Source organism: Lagenorhynchus albirostris, chromosome 1 (genome assembly GCF_949774975.1).
Source record: "Lagenorhynchus albirostris chromosome 1, mLagAlb1.1, whole genome shotgun sequence".
NCBI lineage: Eukaryota > Metazoa > Chordata > Mammalia > Artiodactyla > Delphinidae > Lagenorhynchus > Lagenorhynchus albirostris.
This window is the reverse complement of record NC_083095.1, coordinates 178,343,079-178,366,635: the sequence shown is the minus strand read 5'-3', so window position 1 is coordinate 178,366,635 and position 23,557 is coordinate 178,343,079. Positions and strand designations below refer to the sequence as shown.

Here is a 23,557-nt window from a genome sequence, read left to right as displayed (position 1 = left end):
ATCTTCAGTCCAACCTAGGAAGTTATTTATGGTTACATATTGTTATCTTTCCCTTTGTTCTCTTCTCTGTCTCGGTCTCTTTCTTTTTCAGAGGGTTATGAACAGAGCCAGCATTTTTTTTTTTTTTTTGCCTGAGTGTTAGATCCTCTCAAACTTTTTTGGGATCTATATTAGGTGCCGATTGTCATAATAAAATGATACGACATACCGGAGAATAAACAAGGAAACCATGAGTTAGCTTTTCAGAACTGGTGATAGGCGGTGGCTTACAGGCATTATCCAGCTTGCAAATAGCTGGTGCCTGTCCACTTGGGCAGCCACTGACCGTGCTGGCTGTGGATGGCTCTGGAACTCTGCAGACAAGCGGGGGAGGGGAAGCATTCCTTCTTCCCTAGCTCCCTTTCCATCACATCTCACAGGATGAACTGCTTCAAAGAAATAGCATAACTGGAGGTTAGGTGCCCCCACTGGCCCACAGTGGCCCATACCGTAAGGGGCAGAAGTGGAGACTTTTCCTTCTAGTGGTATTAGTAACGTTGTACTTCATCCGCGGGGCATCGGCCTTTCACTGCATGCCTCGGGACCAGTGTGGTGTCCTTGTTTTCGTGGGGAGGTGAGCCTTGAGTTCCAAAGCCTCGCCTGGTAAACTAAACTTCTGGAACACAAACTCTTTGTAAGTTGGGCAGCCCCTAAACTTTAAAAACTTAAGTGAGGTGAAAACCCCCTTAGGAGAGAAAGTTTTTAAACTTATTATTTTCACATGATGTTGTAGCAAGTGTTTCTTGTTTTCAGGCTGTGGCAGAAAAGGTGCAGATGCTTTGAGTACCTTCCATCAGGAGTCTATGGACTTCATAAAGCTGGGGAAATTGTTCTTCAAATGGAATTTTGAGGGGAAGCCTTCATAGAAAAGAGAGCAAAACAGGGCCGTTGTAGCTTTAGCAAGGTGAGGGGGTGTTTCCCCTGCTTCTCCCCATCCTCCCCCTCTAGGGCCTTGGGATGAATGTCTTAGGAAGCCTTGGGCCTCTGTAGGCCAGAGTTCTGAAAAGCACTGCTGAAAGACAGAACGTTAGCTAACTTTCCCACTTGGTTGTTTATGTGATTGGCTTAGCTGTTTGCAATCCTGCTGAAAATAATGGAGAACTGGGGCTCCCTGGGTTCTTAAATGGAGTGTGTATGATTTATGAGTGCTGATAAGATGAAATTGAAAATTATGATGGATCGAATACAGATTATTCTGGAATCTTGAGTTTTCATTTTCATATCTATGTTAATTTTTTTTTTTTTTTTTTTTTTTGCGGTACGCCGGCCTCTCACTGCTGTGGCCCCTCCCGTTGCGGAGCACAGGCTCCGGACGCACAGGCTCAGCGGCCAAGGCTCACGGGCCCAGCTGCTCCGCGGCATGTGGGATCCTCCCGGACTGGGGCATGAACCCGTGTCCCCTGCATCGGCAGGCGGACTCTCAACCACTACGCCACCAGAGAAGCCCTATGTTAATTCTTTTTTAATTTTCCATGTTTCTCTGGGGGCATAAAAAACATGGCGCACAGGGAACAGGATATATGACAGTAGTAAGGTGAGAAGTTGACATGGTTTTTTTATAGGGAAACATAATAGTTACACATATCTGTGGGAGGAATGAAGACACATGTCTAATATAAACCTCTGGAAGGTCAAGGAGGTAGGGCTGTGACCAGCATTCCCTTTCTGGCTTGCCCTAGGCACCTTTCTGTACCGCCTCATTCTGTCTTCCATTTTCAGGTTATTTTTTCTCTCTGTTCTCTGTCATCTAACTAGCCAGTACGGTGTTCAGTTATTACCTAAAGCAGGACTCCTCTCAGGTGGTAGTTGCTTTTTAATAAGGTATCACTGAGGACTGACTTCCTTCAAAGCAACAGATCCACGACTAGGGAACATCAGTAATTGTCTAAAGATGACTGGAGAGCTCCTTTGGAGAGCATCCTCTGTGTATGTGTCAAATCTCATCCCAGAGGCCCCAACCCGATCATAAATTTGACCTGAATTTCATTTGCCACCCAGAGCCAATGATATGCCAAATTCTGTGCTAGATATTGGGGATGCTGTAGTGAGCAAAATCATATGAACCTTCACTCTCAGGGGATTTATGGTCTAGTGGGGGAGAGGGCGATAATAAAGAATTAACGAACGTAGGCAAAATTGCAACTGTGACAAGAGCTGCAGAGAGAGAGCTGTGTGTATCTTAATTATGTTTAAAAACATTTTCAGGGAGTTGGAGGCCTGAGTGCTTTTCTGCAGACAGGTACATAATGGGATCTCAGAGTGGCCTGCTGCATCCTGCCCAGCGGTGGATCCCATTTCTAAATGCGTTATCTTTTTTTTTCCGATTTCCTGATCTTAGCTGATGATTCTTTGCTCCTTGCTGGGTCCACTTACCGTCCCTTATCTCATGCGACAACCTCATACTCCTAAACAGGAAGACCGTCTCTCCAGATAGTTTTTCGTTGGTAATTCTTATATTCCGCGGATCTCGGACAAGAAGCCTTTCATATTTGCTTTTTAATTTTCCATCTTCTTTGAACCTAATTTTGGCAGCTTTATAGCCCCCATCTTTTGATTTTTCACCATTTGATGCCGTATTTTGATCCGAGGGCGATGCTTCTTATTTCTCACAAAAAGCGCTTTCTCATGTATGTAAAGGTAAAAGTTCACAGGGAGAAGCTTCAGCATGTTTCTTTTCAAGGTTGTGAGGCAGTGAAAGTGACGAGAGATTATGTTTCACATATAGGAAGGGCTGAATGTGAATAAGTACTTCAAAGGAGAAATATTAATTCACTTGATGTGGCACATTTCTTCCAGGGAACAGAACATGCTGTGCAGATGTTAACTCTAACCCCCACCATCTCCCACAAGTCAGGTTGTTTTTCTGTTTTACTTCTGGATAAAATGATGTAAGAGGCAAAAATGTCAGGAGTGACAGACAGCAAAATAACCAAGATGTTTTGATTTGCTGTGTCATGATGGAGTTTCAGAGCCTTTCATCACAGGGGCCTGGTTTTCTACTCCTAACCCTTCTGAAATGACCCATATTCTTTCCATCTGTTCTCAGAGTCCCAGCAGAGTGGTTCTTTGGTGCCCTCCCAGCTCATCCTGCCTCCCTGCCCATCGTGCCCACAGCCGGTGGTAGAGGGTGGAGGTGCTGTACTCTGGGTGGGCAGGCCATGGGCTACTTGTTATTATTCTGTGGGCCACAGCCAGATTACTCGTCCTTTTAATCAGGCACTTGAATATATAGCCTGTCAATTTTTTGTGGCTCTGGGGTCATGGATATAACAGCTGTGATGAAGAGACTATTTTAAAAATACGAAATTAATGTGTTTTTCATCTTTCTCGTCTATAAATCATGTTCTGCTTTACCACCTCACACTTCTGGCTCCAGAGGAGGGAGAAGAGTGAACCCCACTTGGAGAAGGAGGGAATATGGTCCCAGGTGAGGGGGACGCCTATCCTTCCTTCTGGCTATGGTAACTTGTAGAAAAAAGGCAGGAAAAAATCAGAGGCTGAAACGTGCCCCTGCCCCGTCTCTTCCGGTGGAAGTCTCTCATTGGGAAGATGGGGGAGGCATGGCAGGTCGGTGGAGAGCAGCGAGAAGCAGAGACGACCACCGCACGAGGCATCCTGCCGGCCCCTGCCAGCTCCACGGTGTGCCTGCGGGCAGGGAGAGAACCGGAGTTTAGTCCCTCATGTGGCGCAGAAGGGGTCCGACATTCCGGCGCGGAGGCAGTCGAGCGATGCTGAGGGTGCTCGCTGAGGAGCTGGCTGGGGCAGTGCCACCGAGGAATAATGGGCCCCGGGAGCCAGGGGTGGTGGGCGGCAGGGAGGAGCGGTGGGACCTCGGCGAGAGGTGGCCTTCTGAGCCGGGGGAGAAGGCACCGTGAGGGCACCAGCCAGAGGCTTCGTCAGGGATTCCAGGAGGGGCCCAGCGAGCGCGAGGACAGGGAGAGGCCACCGACGTCAGACGAGCTGGAGGAGAGAATGAGGGAACGTGGGCCTGGGTCCAGCGCTTCACCCTTGCTTCCCTCCGAGGTCACTGCCTCAGCATGGAATCAGGCAACGAAACCAAATTTATAGTACAATATCGGATTCAGAAAAGTCCTCTTGGTAGTAGCCAGCAGCACACAGTAGGTCTGATTAGTGCACTGAATCTTTCAACTCCTGTCAAGTACCTGTGTTTTCTTTTGCCAGAAATTATTTGGTCTAATTATCATTTCATGTTATCTCAGAACTTTGCTTATAGCATCCGCTCTCTTCAGGAGGACCTCCTGCCGGAGTTCTCCATGGGCCTGTACAGATGGAAACTGGCTCGAGAAATTCTGTGCAGAAAGATGACTATGATGGCTTCATTCTTTAAAAAAGCTTCCATTTACAACAGTCATTGTGTTGTGTTCTTTTTTGTTTTGTTTTGTTTTTTCGCGGTACGCGGGCCTCTCACTGTTGTGGCCTCTCCCATTGCGGAGCACAGGCTCCGGACGCGCAGGCCCAGCGGCCATGGCTCACGGGCCCAGCCGCCCCGTGGCATGTGGGATCTTCCCGGACCGGGGCACGAACCCGTGTCCCCAGCATCGGCAGGTGGACTTTCAACCACTGCGCCACCAGGGAAGCCCTGTGTTGTGTTCTGAAATGAGATCTCTACTTAAGCTTCCGAAAATATTGGTTGTACTTTTTAAAGGGTGAGGAGAGCAATTAGAATTTCCCTCCCTTCCTTCATCCCTCCTCAGCTCTCTTGATTTCTGGTGAAGTCAAGGATGAGGATGATAGTAAATCAGAAATTAAGGTGACACAAACTTGATCCTAACTAGTAGGGAAGTCAAAGCTCCGTTTGACTGACACTCTGAGTTCCCATTTATATGAAATTGGCTTTATTTCAAGGGAATCTGTAATCTGCAGATATCTTCTAAGGGAAGTTGAACAAGCCTCTTCAGCTACAGATTTAGCTTCCTAAGCGTGCGGTACTTTTAGAGCCCAAGCAACTAAATATACCAAATTTCACATTCTTGCTTAAACTAAAGATGTGAAGAATAGCGAAACCAAGGTTCCTATCCTAGTTTTAATTAAACAAACAATCTTAGAGCCCTTATACAGATTTTTTTCTTTATCTCTAGAATGGCTATAATGCTTATAAATTATTAAAATTAAAATGAAAGTACATCTTAACTGTGTTTCTTCTATGTACTTTGCAAGATTTCCTTAGAATTGGATAATCTCCAAGGCTCTGAGAGAACTTTTCATTCTAGAAGATTTTATTCTCTACAGGAATATTGCTTAAATCTTAGGTATGTATATATACTATATATATATTTACATATAATACATATAAAATGTTTGTATGTGTGTATATGCATGTAATGCACATTGTACATATATGTTTACACATGTATATACATCTGTGTATAATATGCAGATACACACATACATATACATATATTTATATATATACATACATATCATAATATAATAAAGCTAACTTGGAGAGACAATGTTCAGAAAATAGTCTCCTTGAAAATCTGAAAGACTGAGAAAACGTGAAGTATCTTTTCTCTTTTGTTATCGATGGCTAAGTATGATTTAATTCACTGCCGGACACTGAAACAGCTGCACCATTTGCAATCTTAGTTCCCATCATGTAAATTAGCTCTGCAGTTCCTGTGTCTTTTAGTCATTCCATATGTTTTAGGAAATAGCTAAGGTGAAAAAGTGTAACAGAGATGGTATTACTTCTGGAAGTGAGGTAATGAGATCTTTTTCAAAATATCACCTATTCCAGAGGGCAGATTACTCATTTCACAATATAACGAGCAGAGACGTCGTTAAAGCTTTACCTGTTTTGATGGGCCTTACTCTCTCTGTAGTTTCTTAATTAATTTCATGTTTTTTTAATAGCTGTTTTCTTTATCCTTTGTTTTAAATTTTAAACTAGAAGCTAGAGATCTTATTAATGTAACAGTTATTACTTAATAACCAGGCTAAGCAATTGTCAGGACTATATTTATACCATTTGATGATACGGGTGATAATGTATGAAATGAAGTAGAAACAAAGAAAATAATTTCATGAAAACCAGGAGTCTTATGGGAATGAAGAATTAGATACTTTATTGCAAAGCAGACAGATGCTTTTCAAAGTTTTTCTTGACATTAATTACAAATCAAGAAAAATCAAGGTGTTTTTGATTTCAGACCTTTACTAGCAAAGAAATCTCATTTAAGGACCCACATGTACTTCTTGTAATTTAATTCTGTATAAAGCTGCTTCAATTATTTATTGGTTTAATCTACATTTACTGAATACCTCCTTTGGCCAGACACTGCCTGCTCTTGGGGTGAAGGTGTGTGTGGACAGAAGCCAGCAGCGTTGGGGAGGAACACGACCCCTGACTTAGAGGTGTTTATTGAGTTTCCTCAAAAGATATTCTCCCCAATTCTGCAAACAGTTATTTTTTTCTGTGCTCTGTGTAGCTTTCCCCTCTCATTCCCCGCTGAAATGTTTACCCGTTCTGCGAATGGAAGCCCAGAAGGACTCTCTTTCCCTTTATATAGATCAAATACCAGCTGCTCTGAGAAACTATGTATTGGGGAAGAAATGATCTTTTAACTGGTTTTGGAAATAACTCCCCAGCACCCGTGCCCTTTTGTAAACTTTTTGTAGAGTTTGCTCCTTCTTAAGATAATGTGGATAAAATGTTTTTGATTGTTTCATGGACACAGGAAAGCTTCTCCAATAAAATCCACTTTTTGGGGGGGTTATCATCAGGAGAATTAAATGATGTCATCAGCAATGTCCCAATCCTCTTGTTATCCTGCAGACTCCTCACCCTTTTTGGGTCATGGACCCCTTTGGAAGTTTGATGAAAGCCATTGAACTTCTCCTTTGGAAAAGGTACAAAAGCAAAAATATGCCAACTTTAGAATATAATTGCAGGGAGTTCATGGATCAGCAAAGGTCATCAGAGTCCCAGGTTTTAGAAGGTGTGGTCAGGTCAGCCAGTGGGAGGAGCAGAGAAAAAATAGGCTGAACTTAGAGGTTTAGCAGAGGCTAGACGATTGGCACAGAGGTTATGGATTCCCTGCCTTCTAAGCACAAATTTATCTTGATTAAAATATTAACTGTCTTGGAAACGTGAAATGTTACTGCCTTAAAGAAGGCAATCTAGCGACAACTGTTAAACCTTAAAAATACGCGTCCTCTTTGATCCAGCAGTTCCACTCCTGGAAATTTCTCCTGTAGAAACAGAAATATCAGCATATGAGGCACATGGGCAAGGATCTCTAGGTCAGCATTGTTTGTAGCAGCAAAAAATTGGAAACTGAATGAAAGCCCATCAACAAATAGTAGAATAAATTATGATAACCCAGACCACAGAATATTATGCAGCCATTAAAAAGAATGAGATAGAGGTAAACCAGATGCCTTCGGGATGTCCATGTGGTATTACTCAGTGAGAAATTTAGATACAGAAACGTGTATAAATGACAAAACTCTCCCTCTGTGCATGTGTGTGCATATCTATGTGTTTGCATATGTCTGATTAAGATTATATGTGTGGGGAGAAAAATATGAAGTAGTATGCACTAGGGTGTTAGCATTTATTTGTTCTGGGGGCTTATCCATGGTGAGCCAAACAAAGGGGAAAAATGGTTAAAATAACTTAAAAGATGTCTATGATGGCATGAATGCATTTTTATGCAATTATCTATTTATCTGTCTATATCTGTCTATCTCTATTTATTATCTGTATGTTGGTGGGTATATGTGAGAAGAAAGAACACAATGACTTAGAGACATAATTGCTTGTATGTATTTAGCATTCCATTCTTATACTTCTTTCACAGCCAGTAACACTGGGGCTTCTCAGTTCAGTCTTGTGGGGCTAACTAGGCCAATATGGCCAGCCTGCGATCTCCCTGCTGACTTATTAGGTGGATTTCCTGTGACTCACTGCTCTAAAGTTATTTAGTCTTTAGCAAATGTTTGTTGGATGTCTATTTTATGTCATGTACTAGGCTTTGTGCTGGGAAGACTCAAAGAACTAAGGTGTGTGTGTGTGTGTGTGTACACAACTCAGGGACTGTTTGCAGCTGCATTTGAACTTCCTCCCCCCAATCTGTCATTTATCTGCTTGTGGGTGTGTAGGGTCGAGAGCATAGATGCTGCTCTCGTGTCAGTAAGAACCTAAGAATTTGGAGTAGGATCTTGACATTCCTTCTTTTTGTTCCATTAAATGACCTACTGCCTAATTCTCCAACTTTTCCTCAGAGATGCCTGAAGACCTCTAGAGAGGATAGTACTGAAAGGACTTTAAAGGAAAAAGATGTATGAGGTGCTTCCTGTAGATCATTGTCTCTCAAAATTGTGGTTTCCCACATCATAGTTACCTGGTGAGCATGTGGAAAATGCTTACTTGTGGAGCTGGCCCCAGACTCACTAAGAGGGAGGCCACAGCGTTATTCAGTGCCCCATGGAAGTCTCACACACGTTAATGTTTGAGAGCCAGTGCCATCAAATTTTGCTTCAAATAATGAGCCTTCCTGGCGTCTTTCCCCAGAATTTTACCAAGACTTTTCCATATCCTTGCACTTCTTTCCCACGTGGTGTGGAAAGCTTAGATACTGTGCCATGTGGAAATTGGTCCCGTTCACTGGTTTCTCATTCAGATGGACTGACCTCTGTCTGTCAGGCAGGATACTTGGTATCGTGTGCTGCTGCCAGGCTTCTGAAAGCTTATGCCACTGCTTAGGATGCAAGTCCAGGGAACATAGACAGGAGAAGGGATGCTTTAATTCAGTTTTAGGACATTTAGGTATTTGACTCAGCAGATACTCTTACAGACATTTTTCTAATATCAAAATGGCTTTTTATTTTCCTCTTTTTGTTCATTAGTGATGTCTGCATTTTAGAGGAGATTTTGTGAAGAGAAACTTTCAGACCGTAGTGTCACTACTGAACACACACAATTTCATTCTGAATGTAAAGAAATCAATGTAGATCAGAAAAAGACTAGAATGGTTTGAAAAATCAACAATCTGATGGTCAAATTCAAATGTCTTTAAGGTAACAGAGTCAGTATATACATACACACAAGAGAGAATTTCAGGTTACAGTGCATTTTGTTGTTTGTAACGACAGGAGTAAAACCACGATTTGCACACATGATGTAAATGTTTTGGAATTCTTGATTCTTTGGGCTACTTCTGGTTTATTTATAAATCTTCGTAATAGAATCAAGAACTGAAAGTGTTTTTCAGATATCTAAGATTTATCCCTTTACTCAGGGTTTCTTCCCCAGTCCTTTTATCTAAAATGCCAAAATAACTGAAGCAAAGGCTAGTTCATATGAAAAGCAGAACTGAGTGACTGTTTTCCTACATTCCTCATGTGATTGTACCTGTATAGAAAACAACCTTAGTACTGTTCTGATTAGAAAGGCCTTGTCTGGGAACCTTTTATCTCCACAGCAGGATATATACAATCCGAGTCGATGCTAGAAACCCACGACTTCACCCCTCAATCAATAATCATCGATTGAGTAGAGTTGGTTTCGGGGCTATGTATTAGATACCACGAGGCACACAGAAGAAGAGTCATAGTTTCTGCCTCTGAAGAACAATCTAATTCGGAAGGTAGTTCACATGTGCACGCACTGACATGGTTCCGTAACAAAAGGTTCTTTCAAGAAATACTAGGGAAGAAAACATAAAGAAGTGATGGTGGAATAGGGGAGGTGTTGGAGAGCAGGCACATGACACTGTAGAGAGACAGCTGAACAGGAGCAAGACGCGAGGAAGCCATGAGCGTAACCCATGAAGCTGTCTCCATCCGAAAGTCGTCAGCTGGAGGGTGTGGGCAGTCGGTCAGGGGAGTCTGTGCTCTGGAGGGTGGAGAGGCTTTGGAACGAAATGATGAGGTCCTCAATCAGGGTAGTGAAAAAACTGTTGAAGAATCATGGTCTAGGGATTTTATGAAATGCAAAGCTTGGAGAAATGAAAGAACTCCAGTGTGAGGAAGTGAGGAGGCTGAATCAGGATCGTGGCTGTGAAAATAGGGAAGCAAAACTTAGTGTTACTTTTGGAGAAAATTGGATATTAGGGGTAAGTTGGGGAAAAAAAATAAAGTCATATAATGAAAATATTCGTGAAGGTATTAAACACATCAATCTGAGACACTTTATTAATTAATTAATTTATTTTTGCTGTGTTGGGTCTTCGTTTCTGTACGAGGGCTTTCTCTAGTTGTGGCAAGCGGGAGCTACTCTTCATCGCGGTGCGCGGGCCTCTCACTATCGCGGCCTCTCTTGTTGCGGAGCACAGGCTCCAGATGCGCAGGCTCAGTACTTGTGGCTCACGGGCCCAGTTGCTCCGCGTCATGTGGGATCCTCCCAGACCAGGGATCGAACCCGTGTCCCCTGCATTAGCAGGCAGATTCTCAACCACTGCGCCACCAGGGAAACCCCCTGAGAAACTTTAAATTAGAGGGGAAACAGTGACTAGTGGTGGGGAATAAACCTGATTAATTGACTTTTAAATTTTAAATTGTGGATTTTTGGTCTTCAGAAATTCATTTGTGTCATAAACTATCATTGAATAGACCTTTGACATGGTAAATATTCTATGGTTTAGAATAACTTAGTAGGCTTTCATTCAGTAGGTGGTAGATAAGTGCTGGATAACAAATTCTGGTATTTATCTTGCAAGGTAATCTGCAATTCTATGAGAGGCCGTTTTCCTGCCTGGGACACAAAGCTCTGCTACAGTTATTTGTGAATAACTTTTTATAACTCATGTTCTAAGACTATTGTAAATTGCCATTTAAAAGAACAATGTTTCATCAACGTAAAAAAACCTCCCTCCTTCCTACATCAGGGGTATTTTCCTCTTGTCTGAAAAATACATACTTCTTTTTAGAAGTCTGCATTTACACTGAGCGGGTACTTTCCTTCTCTGGAAAGGAAAAAAAAAAAAAACACTTAGAAAAACCCAAGTAACCAAGCAGATCACCTTGATTACTACCTACAGAGAAAAAGAGCTGGCTTTATTTTTTCTCTTGTGCATAGTTTTAGATCAATCCATATATGAAAAATAGTTATGTTAGAAACTGTTTGGATATTTGGTGTAGTGGGTGTAGAGAATGGGTACATCAAATTGCTACCTAACAGAGCAAGGAAACGAGTTCATATTGTCTGTTGGGAAACAAAGCGTATGACTATTAGAAAGAAAAAAAAAAGACAGTGTTGAAAGAGTGTGTTGAGTTGCCAGGGACCGCTAAGCTTCTACAGTCTGTTCACGTGTGCAGTGCCATTAGTCATCTATCTCCTAGTTGCTGACCAGAGGGCTTTACCAATAGTGGCATTATTTTCCTGGGTTTTTATTTCCCTGGAGTACCTATGATAATGCTGTATGTTATGCTGCAGATCGTTTATTTTGGTAGACCTTGAAATTATGTCCACCTTACAACTTGGAAAACTTTGGGTAGGAAGAATCTTCTGGCTGTGTTTCACTTTGCAGCTTCTTTGGCTCTCACTTGCTACATGGTCTCTGAGCCTGTTCCGTGGAACGTGTGTATGACACGGGTGCCTGTTCCACTTCCTACGCGCCAGTCATCCTCTTGTACCAAGTCGCCCTTCTCCCCATGGAATGTGGCGGCCAGGCGGTGTCAGCTTTCGGTCAGCTGGCTGGCCCTGGTGGGGTAGAACCTGGTGTCCAGGTCTGACTCCACACTTGCTTTTTCCTGACAGCCTTCCTCTCTGTGACATCTTGCCCGTGACTTTCTGGAGAGAAAGTGGGATACATAGAAGCTAATAGGGGGATCCTTTGCAGGCTCTCCACCTCTCCCCTGTGCTTTCCCGAGCTTGTCCTCTGCCCTTCGCTCTCAACACAGACACCCATGACCGTCTGACCACTGCTTTCCTCTTCTTCCTTGCACTTGGCTTTCCCTTCAGTGCATCAGCTTCCTTCCAAATCTTTGTCCGTCTTCCAAACGGCAGAGCATCCAGAAAGACTGGAGATACGTTTTCTGGTGTCCATGTGAAGCTTTTGCTTACTTAGATGCATTTTGGGGGATATGACTTTCTTGTTTCAAGGGCTGTTTTTCTGTTAGCAGTAAGTATTTGACCCTTCCATCTCCAAATGTCTGGAGTTTAGATTTAAACAGATTCTAAATCCACTTGATTTTTTTTCTACAGCTATTTCACTCCCTCCTTTGCAAATGCTGATCTGCAGGTTACCTAGGAATGGCTTCTCCCTCTGCAGAGACCTCTGTCGTTTGCAAGGGGTCAGCATCTTGCAACCCTTTGCAGACAGGGAGAGTGATAGGCTTTGTCTGGCCAGGAAAAGTCACTTTTGACTGAGGACATAAGTAAAACGAAAATCTTCTGTAGTGCAACATCCAGCCACTAAGTTAAACCACCTGCTTCAGCTGTAGCGTAGGGCCCCCTGTGTGGCCCTTCACGTGCGTCACGCTAGGGCGAAACCAACACTTGACAGCAGAACGATAATAAATCTGTCGTGGTGGCCACAGCCCTCTTCAGCCCCCTCTGCCTAGCGGCCAGAGTCCTTTCTGAGTTAAGAGATTCACCAGTGACGAGGATGGTGACGGCTGGCTTCCAAAATATAACAATTCATGGTCGCAGTTAGAGCTTAATTTCCTTAAACCTTTCATCAGGGAAGGAAGCACTTTATAGTAAATGACTGTATTGCTTGAAATCATCTGCCCGCGGAGCCTTCATTATATTCCTTAGTCATTATGGCTTGCATCACATGATCTTTTCTCAAACATCAGGTGAACCAACAATGAAATTGCATTTCTTTGAATTAGAGTACAGATTATTATGGCAGAAAAAAGACATTGAAGGGGAAACGTTCATGTTTATGTTTGAATAAATGTGAAAGCTTAATGGCCTCAGAGGCAGTTAAAGCAGAGGTTGTAAGAGAACACAGAACCGTGGTACCTCATTGCTTTAGATGTATCTCTGAATGAGTGCAGGCAAAGCACTTTCACTTTCCAGTCCCGGGTGTATAAATCCTGGACATGCAATCATTTGGTGTGTATTTCTCGTGCGGGTAGGAGAACACAGCATCACTGATAGTTCTTATTTTGATCTCCGGGCTCTAACACGCATTAGGCAATCAATCAATGATTATTGAAATAAAGTGGAAAAGTCTTTACTCAGAGAGGGTCCCCCTCCCCCATTTCTTGCCCACACACGCCTGGGCTTCTCTATGGCTTTTGTATGGTTAACGCAGTCCTAGGATTGGGAACATTTTGGCGCTGCAGATGGGAATAAGCAGTTAAAACAAGAGCCTGGGAAAGAGGATTATTGCTTGCTTGGGTTTATTTATCTGGCTCTGACCCCGGGCCTTACCTGACCTGCATATCCAGCATGATCCCTGGATTCCAGATAGCCATGCTGGCCTTGCTGTCGGCTTCCGGACCCTGTCACGAGTGTGATCGACTCCTGGGTCCATCCTTGTCATCCTGCCATCTCACCTTTGCCGCTGTTCTCCTTAACCATATACTGGACAGATAGGGAGTCACTTAGTGGAAACTAAAGTGATGCATTAAGTTACTTAATTGGGGCTAGTTATGGAATCAGATTGTGACTTTTACAGGGTATCCGAGTCGACATGTTGCAGAGTGCTAGAAGCAAAGCCAGTTGGATTTGGAATATAATGTGCAGAGAGAGAGTATCATTGCTGTGTGCTTTATTATAATTTCTATTTTTCCTCACAGCCATCTGCTATGTTATATATTTGGTTATTCTGATGTCAAGTATGAGACCTAGATATAGCATTTTTATTATTCTACCATTCCTCCTGCCCTCTTTGAGCGGCACAATCCTTGTAGCAGTCAGAGCCTGTGGTTGCCAAATGCCCGTGTTGCAAGAGCCCCAGCAAGGATAGAGATCCTGTGTTTGTTTTCCCCGTAGATTACAGATGAATGAATTGAGCGAATGATGGGAGACAACATGAGACCTTATTTAGTGAGGGTTTATAATGAGCCAGGCATTGTGCTCAGGGCTTTTTGTAGAGTGTCTCAGCAAATCTTGATAACGTCCTTAGGTAGGCATGCTTATTCTCATTTTGTAGATGAGGAAGCTGTGGCTCAGAGAGGTTGAGTAAACCACCTGGGGTCACATAGCTCGTTGGGGCCCTTGCCAGCCGTGGGTCTCAGGTCCTTCTGACTCCAAAGCCTGAGCTGTTCCTTACCAGGCCAGGCGATCTCAGTGTAGCCGTTCTTATAAATGACACTTTTGTGATTTCAATACCATATCATAGCAGTGCAACGATACTTTAGGTTTAAAATTCCCCAAGTTCTCTTCATGAGGTTAAAATTTTTATATTTGGACTTTTAAAATTGTAATTTCTGGTAAATGTCTTATTATTTTATTTTATTTACTTTTGTGGTTATTTTGACACTCAGTCTGGTTTATATCATTCCTGGAGCCATTAAATACCTTTGTTTAAATTATGCAATAACTTTTTGTTTACATGTTAGCGATTTTAGCCAGTTTAGTTATTAACAGTTCTGCTGTTTTGTTTGCTTTATCCATTTTAAGTTGTGTTGAATACATGTCCTCATGTTTTTTTAAGCTTACTGATTTTTAAATTCTAATTCTATATAGGCTACCTCATGCATCTAATTTTTTTTTTTTTTTTTTTTTTTTTTTTTTGCGGTACGCGGGCCTCTCACTGTTGTGGCCTCTCCCGTTGCGGAGCACAGGCTCCGGATGCGCAGGCTCTGGACACGCAGGCTCAGTGGCCACAGCTCACAAGCCCAGCCGCTCCGCGGCATGTGGGATCCTCCCGGACCGGGGCACGAACCCGTGTCCCCTGCATCGGCAGGCGGACTCTCAACCACTGCGCCACCAGGGAAGCCCCATGCACCTAATTTTTAAACTTTTATTTCTATACTTCTACTGATCAGAGTCTTGCCATTTAATTTGTTATAAAACCAATGAAAAGAGGGTAAATTATTCACATTTCAATAACAGTTTTTAAAGTAGGTCTGATCATAGAAAATACCGAGTTATATTAGAAATCTGATTTTTGGTGTAGCTCTATTTCGCCAAATAATGGGGAGGAACTGGTTAAACACGTTAATGCATAGTGTGTTGGAGACTTGGTCGCTACTCATAAATTCTTCAGGAGCTAATTTTTATTGGCAAAGATGTTTTCCATTTCATCACATCCTTTGTCTCTCTCTTCTGAGACAGCTCAGGAACCCAGAGCACTCATTTACTCAATGGCTGCTGTGGTGCTGCTTCCAGGGGCTCTGAAGCATCAGAGCAGCTCGAGTTGTGGTTTCTGACTTTGCTCAGCACTAAGGAGAGAAGCACCCCTCGTTAGTGCCCGCTGAGTGGGGTCCACAGGGGAGCACTAGAGGTGCTCCGAGAGGGGCGAGATCACCGCTGTGGGCTGGGCAGGGTTCACTGACCATATCCACTGTGTGCATGCCTGCATGCCTGTGAGCTTTGTCCCGGCTCTGCTGGTGCCAGAGAGGATTTAACATCACTCTCAGTGGAAAACACTTAGAGGATATTTACGAGTATAATAAGAAAGGAAGCGAGGCCTTTTAGAGGAGGAAGCGTCTTAACGGAGGGAGACGGGCAGGGCCCAGGAAATTGTGGGTGGGGCTGGGAGTGTGAGAGATGTGTGGATTGATCATCAGTGGACCAGTGACCCTACAGAAAATCCGGAAGAGGTTCAGGCTGGGTGTAAAGCACCTGAATAGCGTGCTGAGGAGGTTGGGCTTTATCATTAGGCGTGGGGGGCTGTCAGTTCTTGGGCAGGGGAGTGATTTGCTGAACATGATGGTGCAGCAAGATTAATCCGGCAGCAAAATGGATTGGATGGGGAGAGATTTGAAGTAGGTAGCCAAGTTGGGAAACGTCTGCTGTAATGAAAGTGCGTGATAATCCAGGAGATCATCAAGGGAAAGGAAAGGAGAGGAGAGACAACTCTGAAGAATGATTGTATGTGAGGGAAGAGGTGTCGGGCTCTAGAGTTCCTGTGGGAGGAGCTTCCAGTTGGCAAACCAGTTGGAAGTGGGAAGAGGCCCTTAGGCGGCGTGGCTGGATGCTGTGTTCACAAAGCAAGTTGCTGTTTTTACTGAGATTGAGTGTTGATTTGGTGTGGTTTGCAGAGGTAGGGGGTTGTCTAATGGAGATTGTGGCCACTCCCCTCCCTACCCCGTATCCCCTTGGGGGTGCCACTGGGAGAGATGGAGTCCAGTGTGACCGAGGCCTTTGTGACTCTCAGGCCTGAGTAGCTGGGACTGTTGTCATGCCTGTGGTCAGGGGTAGATAATTCAGAGGCCCGTTGCCTCTGTAAACCCCACAACTGTAACGTTTGAATGAATAAAGGATTGAGAATGAGTGAGTTCAGGATTAGCGTTGACTTGAAGAGTTCGGCGATTATTTAGGGGAAACTGACTTCCATACAGATGGATGAACAGTGACATTCGGGAGAAAGCCAATTATTGGTGACTAAAGCTTTCTAAAACCACGTTCAGTTGCAATAGAAAAGGACTGAGTTTTGAAAAGAAAACATTTATGATGCATGGATAAGTTACATAAGTGTTATTAGAGTTATACATAATGAATTGTTAACCAGTTTGAACATTTGTTTTGCAAAGGGTCCAAGGCGATGATTGATTGCACACACATTTCAAAATTTGTTCTGGGGTTTACAGAGAGAGAAAGAGAGCCGAGAAGAACCTGAGTATTGAATGAGTATTGGGGATGACTGCTCTTTAAATTTCTTTAGCTTTGCCATTAGTCTTGATATTGAGTGATATAAAAAAATATCCCTGTGAAACTTTGGGTGATTTTAGGTGATCACTATGACACTTTTTAGAAGGCACCTTATGCAGTTAATGGCTTGGCTAGAAAGCTGACCCTTAGACAGTCTAACCCCCAGAGAGCCAGTGGAATGCGAAGGAAAGAGTAGGGGTTTTGGAGTGAGTTAAACTTGGGTTTCAACTTGTCTCTACCATGTAACACTGTGTGGTCTTGGACAAGTTTCTTACACTCTCATTTTCTTCATTTTAAAATGGTGATTTTCCTCTCTCTCTTCAAAGGTTACCATGAGGTTAGTGATGATATATCGAGCCAGCAGGCCCAGTATGGGTCTTGGCACAAAGCAGGCACCCAGCAAATGTTAACTATAGTCACTTTGTCTAGGATACTATATATTTTCATTTCGCTGTCCGTGGGGTGATACCTATCACTTTTGAAAATGACAGCTGTTTTGCTTAATTGTGGAAGTGGGATGGGGCTTGTGAGCAAGAAAGCATTCTGGAAATAACATCCCTAAACCTTTCTAGGTGGCCCCTCACCTCCTGGAGAAAGCTCCCTCCTGAAACTTGGTATGGGGAACCTGTAAGGTAGAGTAAAAAGCATGGATTCAGATCTAGGTGAAAATACTGGCTGTCACTTGCTAGTTATGTGGCTTTGGGAAGTAATTTTTGAGTTTGTTTCTGCAAAGTGTGGTTACGATAACCACACGCATGGATGTTGAGAGAATCACACAGGATGACGTGAGTCTGAAGCACAGGAAGGCCAGTGGGGCTGGGCAGTAGGCTTGAGGGGAAAGGGTGTTAAAATGAAGCAAGAGTACCAGATTATGGGGACAGCCTAGGGCATATTTAGGTGTTCCTGGTGCTATTACTTGGCAAAGCTAAAAAAGCAAAAGGGGGAAAAGGTATTACTTGCTCATCGTTTTAAAGCTTAATGAAATCCTGATTTATAAAAAAATAGTGAAATTACTTATTAGATAATTTATCATGGATGCTTAAATAATCTATTAGCTTATGGAAAATATCTGAGGAGCTGCGGTAATTTGAGAGTTTAGAGAATGATGATAGTCTCAGGAGAGATTATTAGAGAAAAGGTAAATCAAATCAGTTACTTCTCATGACCTGGCTTATTCCTTTCAGTAAAGGAGTGTCTGCATACTTTTTGGTGAGTTGTTGAATTAGTGGAATTTTAAGGAGGTAGTAAAAGAAATAAAATAAAAATAAGTAAAGTTATTTTTTTAATCCATAGAAACCTTTGACAGATCATAAGTTATTTTAAATACGATTAAGGCACATCAGCTTCTTCTTGTGTAATGAATGGCTTAAACCAAGAGCAAGGTTTAAAATCAGACTATTTTTCTGAGCAAATCAAACAAAAGTATATTCATGCTGAAAGGCATTCTGAACAGCAGGTCTCAGTTTTGTGTGAAGATACAGCAGTTTCGGTGTATTTGATGTAAAGTAGACTACTATGGGAAGGAAGTACCTTTAATGGCCTGGGTGTTCCCTAATAATTCTAAAGCTCTGGGCCACGATGGTGCAAGACAGTGATACATGAACTGATTTTGCATTGTTCCAGGGAAGGTTCGCCTAGAAGACTTAAACTCCCAAGGTTCATGATGAGTGTGAATGGCCCACGGATGCCGTTAGGTTTGGCCAAGTTATGAGCCAGAGGGCGCTGTTGTCCAAGCAGGGATTAGTTGTGTAAAGGAAGCTGGCCATGGAGGGGGGAGTGCTCCCTTCTTAAGATTAAAAATGGAAGCGCGTTTTTGTTTTGTTTTTTAAATATACTGTGAAGGAAAAAGAATTAGTACCACAAAGAGTAAGTGGGTTGAGACAGCAGTAAGAATTGCTGCTCACAGCATCTAGCCCATAGCTAGCCTTATCCACTCAGAGGTAATTATTTTCAAACCGAGCAGCATTTGCAGAGATAGCTCCCAAACAGCTGTGTCAGCTTTAGAATGTGTGAAAACTGCTCACGAATAAACCGTAAAAGTACGTTGTGGAAATTAAAAAAAAAAAACAAAACAGCTCAAGGATGTTTTGATATGTAAGGGTTATTAGCAACAGTTTACAAAAATATAGATGGAAAGTTGGGAATTCATTTCATTTCCGCAGCGTCTTCCTGTTTATCTTCCTGATAGATTTGTCTCCTCGGTTACCATAGCACTGCTCATTGGTATTCCTCAGCGTGCAGTGCTGCTGCGAATCCCTCCGTAATTGCACTGAGCTAGAGAATCTTTACTTTTCAGGCCTTGCTCAAGCGCAGGGTCCGTTTTTCTTCTGTGTGGCAGCTTTAATCTTGCACCGGAATGACAGCTCCTGTCCTGCCCCTTTTGTCTCGCTGGCAGGATGGTCAAGCAGCCGCCTTCACATCTGATGCAATTACTAATCCGTTTCCTTCCCAGGAAGGCAGTGCTTGTGGTCCCCAGCCCTGGGGACTATAAACATTTTTTCCCGATATCTGTGCTGCAGGCTCTGTCAGCCCAGTGATCCCCTGCGGTTACCAGGAGGTGCTGGGCATTTTTCAGAGGGGGAATAACCATTCCCTTTCAAGAACATTTTCCTTTTGCATTTCCCTGTCCAGACTTTTGGCCTTTGTTTCAAAGGTGAGGGCTTCCCGGTGCCCTCAAGTTTCTCCAACCCGAGATGAGTGTGTGTGGTTGGCTATCAGGAGAGGTGTTTGTAAGTGAAGCACCACTTGCTCATTGCTTTTATGGAGTTTGGCTTCTTAGATTATGGCCAATGAAACCAGTTATCTTGTATTGTGAATTTTGAAGGCAGAAGGACACTGAATTAGTTACATTTGAATCATCTTCCTATCTATCGATGACTGCAGTGATTTTTGGGGCTTGGATTAATGTATGTTGTAGATGCAGTTACTCTTTTTGGATCCGATAGATTAGATTCAGCGAAACACATCCCTCTGGAGATGTGTTAGCCATACTTTGCCTCTAGCTCCTCTTACATGGAGTCAGTTTCAAGTTCAAATACATTTTGTCTGACAAATTGACTGCACGTGGAGGAACTAAAGAGAGCAATTAGGTATGACGTCAAATAAATGACTCAGTGACAATGTATATTCCATTTAGGTCAGCATAGTTCAAAATGCGAGAAAACATGATTTAGCTGGCTGGACTGAAAGTTTAAATTACTGGACAAGAAGAATCTGAGGTTTGCCTTCTGAGGTTAGGTAATTGGAGATATGTAATATTAATTGTGTTTGCTGTGAGATGATTCTGTTGTGAGATGGGTGCAGTTGTTTCTGTGGGTATTGTTTAATATGACAATGTGCTGGTCCAGTCTTTATGCAGAATGGGTATTGCTTTTGGCCAAGGTGAGGGCGGGTGGGTGAGTGATATGAGGCTGAAGCCTGTTAAACCATGAAAAGCGAATATATTTTGCTCGAGAGTTCATTAGGGTGGCAGTGCCCTAGAGTAGGGAGTGGGCGACTTCTGTGGTTAATTGCAGTGTTTTCCTCCATTCTTCACCTCTCCCTTTTAGAATTGTACGCCCACATCTTTCCATGTGATTTTGTAGGAGCTTCCATTATAGGAGGTACTACTGCCCCATCGATGTTGGGCATGACCACGTGACTCATGTCAGTCGGTGGACTTAAGCAGACATGGTGCCCGCAGAGACCTTAGATGTGCTTCTGTGGTTGGCGTGGCCTCTGGCGCTCCTGCATCCACTATGGGAAGAATGCATTCTGGTTGGCTGCTGGCCTTAGGAGGACGAGGAGGCGTGTGGAACAGAAGTGAACCCCACCTGAAACCTGAAGCCAAGCAGACTGTGACTTGCAGACCTGTGAGCAAGAAAAATAAATGCTTAGGATCGTAAGCCACTGACTTTTGGGCGAGTTTGTTATGAAGCATAATTGTGGAAATAGCTAATAGATGTACATACTGAAAAAAAAAAACCCTGCCTTTGTAAGAATTTCATTTGGGTTAACAAGCTCCTTTTACATTCAGATCCTCATTTCCACACCCTTCGTAGGGAGTGGGTTATATCATTCATAACTTAGTGGTATCCTTTGGCTGCAATGCAGTGACGTCTTTTGCTGGTGAGATTTCATGACCAGAGGTTGCATGAATATATCCTCTTATATATTAATATAATTAGACACCCCTACTTAATTATGTATTGGGGGAATTTACATATTTTACGACTTTATGTAGGCTTTTTGATTGCTTTAAAAAGGAAATTTGAATGACTGAAAAATTCTGTAAAAGAGTTTTTAGTTGCATGTAATTAATTTCACTATAGTTTGGGAGAAAATAAGTTTAATAGACCATATTAGGTAGCTCAAAGAAGGTGAGGACAGGAGACACAGGTCTGGAGGCTAAGCTGATAGGGGCAGTGTTCTCAGAGTAAACCATGACTGTGTCAGCAAGGACCCTTTTATTTTTATATCTGCTGATGGGACCTCACAGCTTCTGCTGCCTTAATGGGCTACTGGACCCTAGAACCTCTGCCACTCATGTCCCTGCTGCCCTGAGCCTGGGAACCTGTGTCATCACCCTTCTTAGAAAAGATTCTGCTTCCTCAAGTTCTCTTCTGAGTGAAAGGCTTTTATGAGTACAGCTCATTGGTGGTACCTAGATCACATACCTGTATCCTAGCTGCAAGGGAGCCTGAGGAAGTGAGTTTATCGCTTCTACCTTAGGAAAGCAAGACTTAAAATGTGGAAAATTACTGAAACTTAGCTAGGTTGTTCAAAAGATACCAGGTAGTCATAAAGCTTGAAAAATGTCCATATAAATCCATAATATCTATTTTAAAACCAACCTTTAGTTACTGTTAATTAGTATAGTAACTTTAAAAAAGTGAAAATAAAGGTAGTTTATCCAATTAAAAATTCTTAAAAATTTTTTGGCCATGCCATGGGGCATGCAGGATCTTACTTCCTCGGCCGGGGTTTGAACCTGCACCCCATGCAGTGGAAGTGTGGAGTCTTAACCACTGGACCACCAGGGAAGTCCTATATCCAATTAAAAAAAAAAAAAGAGCACTAGTATAAAACAAAATTGCAAAAGTACCTCTGGCCTTATAGGCATGTATTTCTCAACTAGGCACTTTCTTTAAAATATCCCATAAAAACAAATATATCAAGTAGAAAAATTTTTACATCAAAATCTCATTGATTTAGATTCCACTTACTCAAAATTTGTGATCATCAATTTGACTAAATTGGTTTATTAGTTTCACAATATGGCAGTGTTTATAACACTAAGTTAAAAAATTCTCTAACTTCAGAATCATCTATTTATCTACCATTCTATATACTTAATTTAACAATTTTCTTTTTCATCAAGCTGGTAGCATTGTTTGATTTCCTTTAGGGCTTGGCAGTCATAAATCTACCTTTAAAAATCTACTATATAAACTGTTCATTAAGTCAGCGACTCAATTCCTCGTTGAGAACTGTGGGCACAGATACAAAAAGGTTGGTAAGTTTTTTGGTGGGAAAATGGAGAAAATGAAGTTTTCTTCTGAGTAGTTCCACTTCCACAGTGAAATGAAAAAGTTATCACTGAGAATAACGCCCAGGGACAGAGAAATTGTCAATAGAACAAAACAGAAGGCTCCCAGTTGGGGGAATGGCTGTAGGATGTTGGGGAGACAGAAGAGTGTGGAAATAGTTTTCCTGACTAGTGAGAAAGAGATGAACTTGGGACAAGTTATAAGGTTGCCAGGCACAGCGAGGGCCCAGTTGAAATGATCATATATTAAACTGAGATCAGATAGCATAGTTGTATGTTTGTCTCTACCACATTGGGCCTTTTGGGTGCAATGCAGAGTAGGCAAAGAGTTGGGTTTTCATGAGGGCTGGGTTTTGCTCGGAGAGTACATCAGAGGAAGAGAGGGGAAAAGTATTGAAGGGTAATTGCTGGGAAGAGATTGTAACCATGGGCCATAGAATCTAAGATACATGTAGAGGGCGTGAAGACATGGAGAGTGGTGGACGGTAAGCAGTAGGTCAGTGGATTGGAAGTCCTGGTGAGGTCAGAGAATTGTTGGAGTTAAAGTATTGAAAAGAGTAGATGAAAAGTAAATGGTGCTGGTGATTGATGGAGAGGGTTGAAACAGACTTTGGAGGTAGCACAGCTGTTGTCATCGGGCTCCAGGCTCTGGCTCTGGTAGTGGGAGGATGAGATGAGTGGAGGACAGAGAAGAGCTGGTCAGGGAGTTAGGAGCCAGGATGTTGAATGCACTGTATGAGTGACGTTGAGGTCCCTGATAATGTTGGCAGAGTGGAAGTAGAGGGTGGCGTCGTGAGCCAGTGGTTAAATGAGGCGGCATGTTGGTGTGGTAGCCGTAGAAAGGATGCAGTGGGGGTGTCATCCAGCAGCACGTACCCCAAAAGAGCTGGGAGGGAGAGAAGAATAAAGGCCTGGAAGCAGCAGTGGGCAGTAATGGGGCCACTCAACCCAGCTTTGTGGGGCCTGGGAGAAAATATTGCCATCACTTGAGGAGCTTCATGGAAAACAGTGTCCGTAGGACGTAGCCAGGGTTTGGTTAGAATGAATCCTATGTACGTGTTTTAGTAAAAAAGTGGAAGCTAGCGTGAGGAAGCAGTGATCTTCTTTATAGCTACGCCAATAACGATGCTGTAGATAGTGTATATACAATTGCAGCAGCATGGTATAGTACTTAGGAAAAGTAGACTGATTTTTATCCATTTAATCAGCATTTAGTCCAACCAGTACCTTAAAAATGTAGTATCAGGAAA

At 42.8% G+C, this 23,557-nt stretch overlaps 1 protein-coding gene across 1 annotated transcript in view; it reads left to right on the top strand.

Moving 5' to 3' along the window:
- LOC132528802 (WAS/WASL-interacting protein family member 3-like) overlaps window positions 1-23,557 on the top strand; it is a 227,781-nt gene that overhangs the window by 128,012 nt on the left and 76,212 nt on the right. The window contains exons 6-7 of the mRNA XM_060164897.1: window positions 3,416-3,466; window positions 4,260-4,407. Of these exons, the coding sequence (XP_060020880.1) occupies window positions 3,416-3,466; window positions 4,260-4,407 (199 nt within the window). The remainder of the gene's footprint in view (window positions 1-3,415; window positions 3,467-4,259; window positions 4,408-23,557) is intronic.